Source organism: Balearica regulorum, chromosome 4 (genome assembly GCF_011004875.1).
Source record: "Balearica regulorum gibbericeps isolate bBalReg1 chromosome 4, bBalReg1.pri, whole genome shotgun sequence".
In the NCBI taxonomy this organism is placed as follows: domain Eukaryota; kingdom Metazoa; phylum Chordata; class Aves; order Gruiformes; family Gruidae; genus Balearica; species Balearica regulorum.
Genome location: NC_046187.1, coordinates 70,454,774 through 70,468,989, shown reverse-complemented (window position 1 = coordinate 70,468,989; position 14,216 = coordinate 70,454,774). Strand labels below are relative to the sequence as shown.

General features: G+C 44.6%; 1 protein-coding gene across 10 annotated transcripts in view; it reads left to right on the top strand.

The window, feature by feature from the left end:
• The window catches only part of ABLIM2 (actin binding LIM protein family member 2), a 341,805-nt gene that overhangs the window by 191,543 nt on the left and 136,046 nt on the right, over positions 1-14,216 (top strand). For 6 of the 10 annotated variants that reach the window (XM_075752584.1, XM_075752582.1, XM_075752581.1 and 3 more), the window contains exon 1: positions 6,157-6,243. In XM_075752584.1, the coding sequence (XP_075608699.1) occupies positions 6,186-6,243 (58 nt within the window). In that variant the 5' untranslated portion in view covers positions 6,157-6,185. Of the gene's footprint in view, positions 6,244-6,455; positions 6,647-14,216 lie in introns of those variants that run through there. The other 4 variants (XM_075752585.1, XM_075752580.1, XM_075752577.1 and 1 more) reach the window with 1 other exon arrangement.

Here is a 14,216-nt window from a genome sequence, read left to right as displayed (position 1 = left end):
ACCAGTGGTGGTAGTGATGGATGCATCTGGTCGTGATGGATGCGTCTGGTTGTGACGGATGTGTCTGGTCGTGATGGCTGCATCTGGCTCAAAGTGGATTCAGGGGGGACAGATAACAACACAGTAGCCAAGGGCTAATTTATGGCAATGAGCCCACCTAACCACAGTGCTGGTCAATGTCTGGCTCAAGGCAAATTTGGATGAAACTAACATCTGCAGTCAGTATGCAAATATGAGTCAATCATCTTACTCCATAAACAGTGAGCAGCCCAAGAGCCCTTTGAGGTCTCCTGCATGGCAGTGGGCTGCACGCCAGGATCTCCTCTTGAGTGGGGACACCTCTCAAGGTCACTCCTCGAAGTTGAGAGATTCCTTGCTGCAACAGATCTCCAATAAGTGACTAATGGCATGTGAAATTTTGAAATCTTAGCTAAGTGATATAAAGGATTGATTGCACATATATAGTCCTTTAGACATAAACTGTTGACCGAGTCTGGGACTAGGATTGGATCCAGCCGCACCTAGACTCCTCTCTGAGGAGTTTAGAAAGCAAGGGGGTCCTTTCTGAACCTCAGGACTCAACGGGAGGCTCTCCCTGACGGTTTTGTCTGACCCTGTCCTCTATGCAGGAAATAACCAAGTGTATCTTGCCATCAAATCTTGTTAAACCACTGTCTCATTTACCATTCAACTTTGTTAACTCACTGTTTTATATCAATAAAGTATACTGTTGCTTCTCTCTTATGAGTGAAGTGCATGACTCCATCCACAACACTGGCTCAGTGAATAGTTGACAATTTATTTCCATACCCAGAACCTCATTTTAAGATCCTAGTCTGTTATTCTTCTGAAACTTCAGATTTTAGTTTTAATTACTATCAATGTCATATCAATACAAACAATACAGTAAGGTGGTAGAGAGGTAACTACTATCACAGGCACTAGCAGGTTACAAACACAAGCAAGGCTTATTTTGGCACCACCACCACCAACAAAGTAGAAATGTTTTTAACATACAGATTTTTAGGGAGGTTTCTTCAAGCAAAAGAAAATCAGTAAAAAGCAAAAGAGGGGTCATGACAGCATGTCATGCCAGGTTCTTACTCTTCTGTGATGATACAAAATAATTACTATTTTTGAAATAATAGGAAAATGACACACTTCTGGAAATTTATGGAATGCATTTGAGGGATAAATTGTCATTTAAAACATAAGCACTTCAAAATAAATTAATATAAATTATAAGATTACTTTTTGTCTTCCCAAAGATGTAATAGTTGCCAAAAGACAGCAGCTTGGAGTGAATATGAACCTAATAATTGGATTTCAGGTTAAAAAGTAAAGAAATACCGAAGTTTCTTAGGAGCTTAAGCTCAGTTTTCAGGACTACCTAATAGAATTTCAAGGCAGATATACAAATATGCACAGCAGGATTTACAAAATGAAATCGCATTTATGAAGGCTTATTTTGATTATTTTTTTTTTTTTCATGAGTTATCCATTTAGGACATTTTTAGAAGGATTTGGACAACAAGTAGTATAGCTGGCACAAACTGACCAATTGTTCTAAGTTTTGCTCCAAGTTGCTATTTGACCCAAATATCTTGTGATACTATGTCAGCTTTGAACATGAAGCCAAGGGCCAACTTCTTTTCCTTCATCAGGTTAAACAACTACTTGAATTTGTGGTCTTCTATATTCTGGATTAGCACGTAAATCACTTCTGGCAATTGGCGGGATGACAGGTTTTTCACAAATACTTTTTTTTTGCTGAAGAGACAACAGTTCAGCTTCATTTCCAGTGCAGAAGTTCTAGTTCCTCTCCCTCTTGCTGCACTCTCTATCATTGAGATACTTTTAAAATATTACCTCTTTCATACTCAGTTGGCAATGACCTAAAAAGCTTTACAGACAATCAAATAAAAGTAAGAATTTTATTGTGCTGGAAGCCCATGGCCTCCCCATTGTTGGAAAGTTCAGAAATATTAGAAATAATCCTTTGTGCTTGCTTCAGCTGGACTTTTTCAAGAAAAGCAGTAAATGAAAATATTGTATGACAACTTTGCTGTGAAATTGAATTATAAAATACCAGTATTATTAAATGATTATACTCCAATTGAATTATATGAATTTTAAAGGTAATAAAAGGAAAAAAAAAAGAAAGATAAATACTTTTTAATGTGGTTAACTTCACTTAAATACACAGGGGAAGAAAACCCCAAAATTTCTGGTGGCTTGAGCTACAACAGCATATATGTTTTGTCAGTCCATAATCCTCAGTGTACTAAACATCTAGAAGCACACTGTCAAGTGCAATTCTAATATCTATTAAAGAATATATACTATATTGATTGTTTTGTTTTAAAGTACTCACTCCTTTTACCTTTACATGAAGTTGTACATAATTCCAAGTTAATCGTAGCAGGAAATCACAGAATTTAGGCAGAGCTTCCCTTAGAGTAAGAACCTGTCTATAGCCATCTGTTCCCTGGATGCAGAGAAAAGGAAATGTGAGATATGTTCCCTTACTCATCGAGGATGCATTTCAGGTAACTGGGATGGTTAGCAATTCAACAGATAGTGAAGATTTTTTTCCCAATAGAGCTAATAGAGTGAGATGCATTAATGGACTTAAGAAACACATGGAATTTAAATGCACAGGGACAGTAAAATGCAAAATAAGTTCTTCCATAACACTGTCCAAATAACATTAGTGAAGAAATGTTAGAAAAAATTTGTATACTAAAAAGTAAACTTTTCTGCCTTGCATAGAGTTTTTTAAGCTCTTCCAAAAAATAGTGATGCTCTTAAAAGAATTCAGGATGACATTGAGGATGCAGAGGAAGAAGCAGGACCATCAGGATTGCCAAGTGCCAATTTAATTTCCAGTAATGACAGAAGTGGTGCAAAGTGCTGACAGTTTAGAAGCTGACTGTTCAGCCTTCTTTGCAGTGGCTGGACATGCTGACTGCTTTTAAAAATGAAAATCAAGAGATGACTGCCTGCTAGCCTGAGATTTGGATTGGTAACACAAGACTGAATCTTAGAGTGCCCTGATGAGTGTGTCCGCCCATTCTCAGGATGGACATTGTCCTGAAAGATCTCAGCTCTTCCACTGGGTCACTCAATTAAGTTTCCATGACTGGATGCTCAATGTAAATAATTTATTGTAAACCTTCTTGCCAGCTCTTTCTGGATGGTTTCATTTTGACCATGAAGCCAACAACTCCACCATGTTTTTCCCATCAATGTCATCAAAGCCAACTTCCTTCAGCAAAAGAGACAATGTCTTTCTGGAGAGCAAGGATAACATCAAATCCAACGGAATTCAGAATAAACTCTGGCAACTATTTTTACCATAGACCAATTATACACTGAATTGTGACCTCTTCCCAAATAATGCTAATGTTATCTATGCCATCCACGATATTAAACTACCTCCAAATTTCATTCAAGTGGGGCTTTTCCCTACCTGTTGTCTCCTGGATAAGCTTGGAGAAGGTCTCTTCTAGGTAGTAGACCTCGAAAGTGGTGATTACTCCCTGGTTCGTTGGTTGGAGTAATGGTGGCAGAATATGACTTTTCCACTGGGTCATGAGGTCTCCCAATTAAGCTTCTGGCAGGTAAAATTGTCCTGAACAAGGAGAATGTTGAAGTCCGTGACCTGTTTCTCACAGTGTTCCCTGAAGTCTGGTGCCATGTAGGCACTTGGAGCATTTGTGTAGTAACCTAGGCCTTTCAGTTCTTTCCATGACTGGTAGAGAGAACTTCCAAAATCTTCTTGTAGCCCTGAGGTTCTCAATGCAATGAATAAGCAAAGGCTTTAGAGTGCAGTCGCCTCCTTCACTGCTGCTCAGTAGAAAGGTCAAACTATTTTCTAGCAGCCTTAAAGCCCAAGGCAGTTTCCTCTTCAATACATCCAATATGGACTGCATGCCCACCACCTTCAATACAACAAGTTATGTCTAATTTAGCTTTTAAAACAACACCTCTGCACAGCCACAGGCTTACAAGCATCACTGAAAGATTGCCTTGAACTCACAATGGTTATTAGATGCAAACATAGTTCATTGCAGTGATGGTGGAAACCAGATCTCATTGGTGTGAATGCAAAACAGACAAGATGGATGCTGCTGCACAGCCACAGGTGAGATGCTCTACACATTTCTAGTAGTGCGATACATAACAAACATGGATATTCATGCATCATCTGTGTCTTAATGAATTTCTACAAGGCCAACAGCAACTCAGCTGGCATGCTGCAGTACTGCTGGGCGGCTGAGGAGAGCTGTCAATGGAAAATAGGTGGTAGAAGATTGCAGGATGGAAAACAGGTAATAAAAGCTCTTAGCAAAACATGGTGGTAAACAATCAATGATGCAACTCCAAAACAAATGACTGAAAGTGACAGATAGCAGTGTGGTACTGAAGTTAAAAGTCGATGGTTTTAAGGAATAACTAAATAGAGTAGGAGTGAAGGGTGGAATCTGATATAGCAGTATAAATTAATGAGTGACACAGAGAAAGTGAATGAGGAATGATGCTTCCTATCTCTTCTACCAAAGGAATGAGCAGGTATCAAATAAAGATAGCAAATAACTGGTTCAGAACAAAGGCAGGTGATTCTTCACACCACACATGATGCTGTACTTGCTTGAAGTGTGCATGGGTTCAAACAGCCGTACAAGATAATGGAAGAAAATCCGTGGAAGGTTCTTCAATACAAATGTTGTGGTTTAGCCTGACATGCAGCTAAAACCACCACACAGTTGTTTGCTCCCCCTTCCCCCGCAGTGGGATGGGGGAGAGTATTGAAAAGGAAAAGGTAAAATTCACGGGTTGAGATAAAGACAGTTTAATAGGACAGAAAAGGAAGAGAATAATGATGATGATAATGATGATGATTGTAAAAGAATATACAAAACAAGTGATGCACAGCACAATTTCTCACCACCTGGAGCCAATGCTCAGCTAGTTCCCACACTGCCCTGCCTCCCAGCCAACCCTCAGTTATATACAGAGCATGATGTCGTGTGGTATGGCACATCCCTTTGGCCAGTTTGGGTCAGCTGTCCTGGCTGTGCCCCCTCCCAGCTTCCTGGACACCCCCTACCTCCCCGTTGGCAGGGCAGTATGAGAAGCTGAAAAGTCCCTGACTGCTTGGCAACAACTAAAAACATCAGTGTGTTATCAGCATGATTCTCATCCTAAATCCAAAACACAGCGCTGTACCAGCTGCTCAGAAGAAAATTAACTCTATCCTTGCTGAAACCAGGACAACAAAGAACACACATTGGCTCAGGAAGTCCCCTCAGCAGATACCCATTGCTGGTGACTGTCAGAAATGGGAAACTGGGTTGGATCGTCTGATCCTGTACGGCAGCTCTGAAGGCAGCTCCACATTCATCCCAAGGGCAGCAATTATCTCCCGGGGCTCTCGGTTTGCATCAGTCAAATGACATGAGAGCCATACTGTACTGCTGTTCGTACACAGAGCTGAGGATCACGATTCCCTATGGAATCCTGACACGTAAGCACTGCAACAGAGCTCATCTCACTTCAGTTACTGGTGTAGGATGGGAAAGCTGTGTAGGATTTTATGGTTACAACTATTAGTTAACTTTTAACTTTAGATAACTGTTGGTGGAAAAGAGCATGATAAGCAGGCTGATACAAATGCAAAGCGAGTCTTCACACCCCTGTTTCCTCATGCCGTGACTGTAACTCCAAGCTGCGCAGAGCCCAGTCTGAACTTGGCACCAGAGGAGCTGTGCAATACAACACGCTTATGTAACTACAGCTGTGGCTCCTTCTGGGTTTGTTAAAACAGGTGGTTTGGGGTTTTTAAAACATTTTTTTCTTCCAGAACTATAGCAGATTTTTCAGATTGGTGAAATACTGAATAAGCTGGCTTTAATAAGACATTCTGTGTCCTTGTACTCTCAAATATGAAGGATCAGTGAGAGTTCACCTGCTCCAGAAAGCCCTACCTTCCCCCCGAACAACTAGACTTGCTGCCAAACATCTGTGCGGTGCAGCGCTGCCGGGAGGCAAGGCTGAGCCGAGGAACAACGCCAACACCCTCATCGTCATTCCCTGCCCGTTTTGGGGACATGCTAAAGCACCTGTGCGCCAATGTGCTTCGCTCGGGCATCACACGAACCGCGCACAAGTAGGGCAGGAAAATGCAGACCTCACCCACAGAGCACAGGGGGGCTGGATGGAGAGCTGGTGGGCGAGCGGGTGAGAGGGGAAGTTGCTGCTGCTGCGGCGGGGGAGGGTGTGCGGGGGGGGGGGGGTAAGCGGGCTGCAGCAGCTCTGCCCGCAGAAGCGGCGGGGCCGGAGCCTCCCACGGTCCGCAGCAAGGCACGGAGGGGGATGTAGTCCGCGGGCGGCGGCGCGGGGCGGCGCGGAGCTGCCTACACTTCCCAAGGTGCCCGCCGCGCCGCGCCGCGCCGCGCCGAGCCGAGCCGGGGCTGTGGGTGCGCGGCACCTGCCGGCGGGGGCGGAGCGCGGCGCCGCCTGCCCCGCTCTGGGCTGCGCGGCGGCGGGCGGGGATGGTGCCGCCCGCGGGGGCGCGGTGACGGGCGGCGGCGGGAGCGGCGGCGGGCGCGGCCCCTCCTGCGCGCCATGAGCACCGGCACAGGTAGGCGGGCGCGGGGGGCAGCCGAGCTCCCCCCCCCTTCTTGTATTTTGGAAGGGGACGTTGCCGCTGTCCCGCTGGGGTCCGTCACGTCACGTTGCGATGCGGGCAGGGGGAGCCGGCTGAAAATTGCTAACGGCAGAAAATACGTGTCTATGCATGTGTGCGTATCTCGGAGGGGAGCTGTCGCTGCCGCAGCCGCGGGCGCTGCCGGGCGGGAGGAGCTGCAGCTGCCGCCGCGGTGCCGGGGCGGCGGGACCCCGTGCGATGCTCCGGCCGTGCCGCCCCCGCCGTCGTCCGCACCCCCGGCGGGGACCCCGCGGGATGGGCCTGGCCGGCCGCAGCGGGAGGCGCCCCCGGGCTGTGTACCCCCACCGCCGGGCCCCCACGGCCCGGCCCGGCCCGGCCCCGCAGGCGGCATATGGGTGAGGGCGGCTGGCGGGGTGCTGCCCCCCCCCCCCCCCCCCGCCGGCGTCCCGGGGGTGGGCGCACGCCGTTTCTCAGACGGGGGTATTTAGGTTAAAAGCTCGGCCTTTTCTGCTGGCCGAGATACAGTGGTGGTAGAGGTGGTGAAAGTCACGGAGGTTTCGTGGAGCCCTAGCTAGGATTGCCACCTGGAGAGATCCAGTTGCTTAGGGCAATAGAAAAGTAATTTATCCTGTGATACATGCAGAATTTGAGAACTGACTTGGAATCGTGTTTTCCAGCAATTCAGCATTCATCTGCGTTGTGTGGCGGCGGGGGGTGGTTACTTCAGAGCACAGCCGATCGCAGAATATTACAGTCTTTAAGGCAAATACAGGGTTGTGCGTAGGGGAAAGGGGGAGGCTTTGAGAGTTGATCGTGTATTTTGTTTCTGAGGGTAACTGTAGCTGCTAAATATACCCTCTGCCACAACAACAGGGAGACGTTGAACAGCTACAATTACGTGGTGACTCTGTATGTCAACATGCTTAATCATATCACATCCTCACAGCGAGCCAAATGAGAGCCTAGTGCAAACAAAGAGGCAAAGGAGCTCCCTGTTAGAACAGTGCGAGACCTGAGGTCAGGCACCTGCCAGAGACTTCAGCTAAACACCTGGTTTGGCATTTTCTCATGTCTGATGAAGGTGTCGATGTTTCCATGTGTGCCCGTCACCCACGTTCCCGCGTGGTCTGTGGATGAAACATGCGCTGCCAGCGTGCCGGTCCTCTCTGGGGAAGTGCCCAGGCCAAGGCCGGTGTCCGGGGGTGCAGGTGAGAGCAGAGCGAGTGGGTGTTGCAGGGCGAGTTGAATCATGCGCTAGAAATCCTGAGTCTGTGCTCTGTCTCTGAAGGGAATCGAGATGGTTAACGCAGATGGTGACATCTGCATTGGAGATGATTAAACTCCAGCACAGAATCCTATCCTCGGTTACCCCTCTGTAATTTTGAACTGAAGAATAGGAAAGACTGTGAAACGTTTAACTTCTGTAGTGATCGAACTGAGGCTGGCAGAGGGAGTAGTAAAGTCCAAAGTTGTATCCCTATAGTATTTAAAATGCCAAATGCCAGTTAAATAGACTGTAAAGTTATAAACTCAGTAGAAAAGTTAGTGCATAGCAGTCTAGTGCAGAGGAGACTTGACACAATTCTATCTCAGTAATTGCACCAAACGTGGTGTAAATGAAATAGCAAAAATGAACAGTGCCAAGATAAAAATAACATCCTGGGAAAAAAAGAGAGTGGAAAAAAACCCCTGAGAGTTCTTAGCTCTCATTTGAAAGTATAACTGGCAGTTTTAGGAGTATCAATTTTCGGTATAGGTTTAGCTTTGATGTTTCCAAATTTTAATTTGGCATGTCTATCTGGACTATGTAAACAATTTACAATCAATGTTTATGATAAATTAAATGTGAGAAACCCACACCTACTCTGCAAAATCAATGGAAATTTTCCATTTACATCAATGGGGCAAGTATTGTACAGCAAATTTTAATGCCACAATTTGACTAAAATCACTTTCCAAAAGATTTACACCAAAATTACTGTGGAAAGGCTGTAATTCAAAGTTTGGTGTTTACTGTAACAGAAAGATGTTTGTGGTTCTGCCGAGAAAACAAGGGTGCAATGGGGTATTAAAATCAGCCCCGCATAAGGTTCAAGGACTTGCTGCACTGTTTGGTGATCCAGGAGAAATCCCCGCTCTTCCCATTACTCTTGAGATGGAATAAACTGTTGTGGATCTGTGCTTGTTCCTCCAGAAACCTTCGCTCGGTCCATGTCCCCTCTTGTGCTGATGCAACACATCATTGGCTATCAGTAGCAGGAGGGTTTCAGGCAACCCTGCGACCCTGCCTTGCCATCTTCACCATAAGATTTGGCTTCACTTACAGAAATGTGTCTATTTGGTAAACACAATTAGGTTTGTAACATATAGATACAGACAGTATCATTTAAAGTGGCCTGATAATACCTACTTTGAAACATCATTCTGTATTAATGGGCTCCAGACTCATGGTATAGTTCTCATTCTAGAAACCATATGATCATGTGGCATAGTAAAACACAGCTCAAATACATTATTACATATGTTGTAATTAGATTTTTCCACACATGATTTTCCTCCATATACTTACCGTTGATCTTGGCTGAAACTATTTCTAAGAGTCCATTCACTGCTTTTTATACCTAGGAGGTTTACATGGCATGGCTGTGCTTTCAGGAATCTAGATGTATTTTTTAGAGTTTATAATACAATTATAATATTTCAGTTCTTTGCCATCTTGAAATCATAGCAAGAAGAGCAGAGCAGGTTAAAAATTTGAGATTGAGAAAATTAGGTTCCCAATGAATTCCCAGAAATAGGGTAACGTGGTGTCTATTATTTAAGTGCAAAAGAAAGGAATCGCAGAGCTAATTACATACTAGGTGAATTAGATTAGATTAAATTAAATGTCATGACACAAATTCACACGGCTATTTAGTCTTTAAACTATTCTATTAGAGGGAAAATTTGATTGCGTGGATCAGAGAACAGCTAATGGAGTGTCACAGCCCAAACGGAGCAGGATCATGGTGATTCTGGTTACAAAAGAGGTTTCGCAGGTTGGTCACGCAGGGTCCTGCTCTGCTTGGGAGATGCTTAATTTCTATTCAAAGTTCACATGCAAATATGCCGATAGCAATCCTCTCTGGAGACAATAGTACGACTGTTTCAGACTGTAGTATATTTTATAGCTACAGTGTTTTACTTTCATTTTGAGCACTTGTAGAAGAGAGCACTGAATTACAACATAGGAGCAGCAAGAGGTCGACTTGCTTTGGAGTTCTCCAGCTAATGAATGTGTGAAGATGATAACGTGCAATCCTCCAAGTTTTGTAATCGAGCAGAACTGCTTCATTTCATTGCCATTTTAGCTGTGTTTCCCTGAAAAAATAAGCAATGACACACCATTTCCTGACGGTATTTTCTTCCCTGAAGTGGAATTGCATAGAATGGATAGAACTTCTTAGATTGTAAAAAATAGGAAGCCTTATCTTAGGGTTCTTTAAGGTTTTTGGTTGAAGATTCTTTTTTGCAGCTCTCTAGAAAAGGATTTCAGCTCAGTGTATGACATCTGTTAAATGGCATCATGTTCTTGGATTGTAAGAACATACGGCATGGTTACAAGAGGATGAAATAGGTCAAAAGAGATTATCAGGTGATAGTACCTCAATCAGCTGGTAACTCCTGACTCCAGGACATCCTGGCTGCCACAAGCCTTCACGTGTTGCCCCAGCGCTGCAGCACATCTCTGGAAAAAGGGCTCGTTCTGCATTAAAACCCCAGATATTTGTCTTTCTGAGTGAGTTCTGTTTCTTGCCAGTTCACCTGTTTGCAGTGCAGCATCTGTACAGTAACGAGCATCCTCCGTGGCTGGTATCTGTACACATCGGGCTGCCGTTTCAATACAGTGTTAAAGTCACTAAACTTTCAGGTTTTGCTTTTCAGGACATTAATGGCTTATGTACTTAATGCCCAATGATCAACTTTGTCATAAAAACATAGAGGGCTAAGAAATGTAAAGAAAATTGACAAATGAGTTAAAGCATGTCTATGGAGGTAACCTTTTCCTTCTCTTACCTTCATCTATGCAATGGGTTGGTCAACATTCAATAAGTGAGGAAACCCTGATTTTAGTTTTGCCTAATTTGTCAAATCATTCCCCCTCTATGTTCCGCAGACCCCCAAAATCCAGATTTTTAGTGTTGCAAAAACATCTCTCGACTATTGTTAACTTTGGGCTCACCGCTGCGTTTTCCAGTCCTGCTGGAGGACTGCTGGTGCCATTAACTCACCTTTGGACCTTGGGCTCTCAAACGGAGCATCCAGCACTCACAAGAATGAATTAAACATACTGGTGTGGAAATGGGCTCTGCTGCTTGGGGCTTTTGGAAGCAGAGCTCTGGAGCAGGCACAGCCGGCAGAACTGTGTCTCCGCACAAGCAGGGCAGCGGATGGGCCTTTGGGATTATTGGACAATTTGCTGGCTCGCTGTCTGCATCCTTGAACACAACCTTAAGGCAAATATTTCTGAATTTAGATTATTCCCCGTGTCAAGATCCATTAGCAGTGTGTCAAGGTCCTTAACTGTTATCATCTGAAATGTTGGACTGGTTTTTTTCACAGCTTATTAGTTGTTATTCATGCTCTGAAATCTAGATGGGATATTGTTTTACACGAAGCATGGTTAGTTATTTTTTCCATTTCAGACAGGGAATGTGAGAGGAATATAAATTCCAGTGAATATTTTGGTCTGCTTTAGGAGCCATTTTTCTCCCTTTTTTCTCCCTTTTTCTGAAGAAATCCTTCTTCAACTGGCATTAATCAAATTGATCAATAATTCCATTTTGGAGATTCTTCTGATCCTATAGGAGAAGTCGCCTGATCTGTAGGTGAAGGAAAACCAAGTCTGAATGCAGTTGGCCATGAAAATAAACACTCCTGAATTGTAAGATATCATTAGTGATATTTTAAAAAGGCTTTAATGTTCTTATAATATGGATTTTTCTTTTTGCTATTGTGAAGCTGTTATTTTTAGAATTAAGTAACACTGTCATCGTAAAGCAATAACAGATTGCATTTGCTCCTCATGGTGGAGGTGAGAAACAAGTGTGGTATCTCGGCTGTTACTGTATAGTAGCTGCTCACAAATACAGCATCCAGTGCCTTGGAAGTTTTTGCATACCTCTTTTATCATTTCATGTCTCTGATACTTTAGAAGAGGATGAAATGTGATTGTCCCACATTCTTTCTCTTCCCTCTTGCCAAGTTCATTTCAGCTTCAGGAGGAAAAAAAAAATAATTCCTCACCCATACTGGTTTATGGAGTGAAATAACTGGATATAGTATAAATGTGGAGCACTAAGTGTACAGTAGTTATGTTCCTTCAAGTCTGTTTCAGAGGATGACAAAGTAAAATTGAATCCCTGTGACACTGTTCTTCTACTTCACCAAGGATTTCAACATATGGAGTTCAAGTTTGATACGTATCATCTGAAGAAGCAGCCACAGAACCTGTCATGCAAGAGCTTTTGTCACTTTAGAAAACAGGTCACATACCTCCTTCTTCTCACAGGTATGTGACTTGAGGATTCATGGATAGCTGGGAATTTCAGAAGTCATACCTAAGGCAGTTTACTAGTTGATGTCTAAATGTGCACTGGGATCTTCCCTGCAGAGCAGCGCTAAGGGGCACTAAATGAAGAGGCAGCCGTATATGCGGTGATTAACATGGGGAGTTCTTCATCACAGACCACTTCAGTTTTTGCTTGTCTTGTTTTTACCTCTGTCAAGAGAGTTTACTGAGGTCCGTTTATAAATCCCGGATTACTGCAAATATTGCTGTTTAAAAGGATGTGAATGCTCCAGAAGTCATGAAAAATACTGTTACAGTTTCATCTTTATTTTCATCTCGGTTACTTTCGTTTGCTTTGCTCTGTTTACAAATTCTTTACCTCTCTTTTCCTGTTGACGTTCTCAGTATCGCAAACTTAGCTGGGATCTGCAAGTCAAACAGCTGATTCTGTTCTTTGCCTTGTAACAGACCGGTGAGGATTTTTGATAGAGTTCAGCTGACAAGTTTGGCTTTACAGAGCCTTGGAGGCTTTGCCTTGCTCCGGTGTTTCTTTTGTCTTTGCAATACCAGCAGCACTAAAGCAATCGCTAGGTTACACTTTTAGATGCAACACAGATACAGAGGATCTGATCTTTAAGGCTGCATATTGTGTAGGGCACAGAGACCGAAGGAAACCGTTGCCACTCTTATCCTTGGTGACGGGAAGACGGGAATGGCAAAGGGTTTGCAGCCAAATCCCGTAATTGGGATACAAGGCACTCGGGAGCAGCTGGGGCTGCGTACGTCTGCACCGCGAGTTGTAGCGAGTGTCTGGCAGTGACTCCAGCACCTCACCCCTGCGACTCGCACATATGCTCTCCGTTCTGCTGTCTGTTAACCTGGCTGTAAGTCAGGCTCAGAGCGTGCCAGTTGTAGGGTTTCTGCTTGCGGTCTGAGCCTCGGTGTGCTCAGCGGCTCCTGCCCCGCTCAGGCTAAAGGAAACCCTGCGCTCCGCCGTTGGCTTCGGAGCAGCGACAGAAGTGTGCCTGTACGTTTAGGTACAGCCTTCCCACCCGCTTGGACAACAGAGTCCAGCCCCAAATCCTACCAGGGTTCGTGCAGCGAGCGTGATGAGAGGAGCTGCTGCGTGCATCCCTGAGCGTGTGGCGTGCAGGGAGATGTGGAGAGGTCTGCTTTTGTTCCACCTGGAGAAGAGAAGGCCAAGGGAATGGAATCGTGGTCTTCAACCCCCTGATGGGTTGGTAGAGGGAAGATGGAGCCAAGCTCCTCTCACAGGTGTGTGGAAAAAGGGTGAGAGGCAACAGTCAGGAGGCGTAGCAAGGGAAATGCCCGCTGGTTGTAAGCAACAGAAAAATCACAGTGAGAGTGCCTGAACCCTGGGAGAGGGTGCCCAGGGACATCTCCAGCCTCAGAAATTTTCAAAATTTAATTGGCAAATGCCTGAGCAACCTGACCTAACTTTGAAGATTGCCCTGCTGTGAGTTGGACCTCTGGGCATCTGGTCCAACATTTTCTGTGGGTATGTGAAGCGTGGCTGCAGAGCTCCCGTTGAGCTGCTACAGAGATCTACAGGTAGATTAATGTCAGATGTTTTGTATGACCATTTACCAACCAAGTCTTCCTGGCCATGTTTTGATGGCTCATTCCTGCCTTGGAAAATTGGAGAAAAACTAGTGTCATCTTCATGTATGAACATTTGTAAGCTCTCCTGCACCAGGCTCTGTGGAGAAACAGGGTTTAATGTACCACAGATCTGTTGAACAGTTGTCTAAAAGATGCAGACATCTCCCACGGGTTATGTATCTGCAGCTGCGGAGTCCCTCCTTGATTGGGACGGAGAGTTTGGTGTGAACATCTGGCTTCTCCATCACTGCTGGGACTTTGGGAAGCGCTAAGCATCCATCGCCCATGGGTGAAATCACTGTGAACTGCTGAGTGTTTTGTCACTCTGAAACCAGGGCATTTATGTATGTGCCTTAGTACAGAATTACA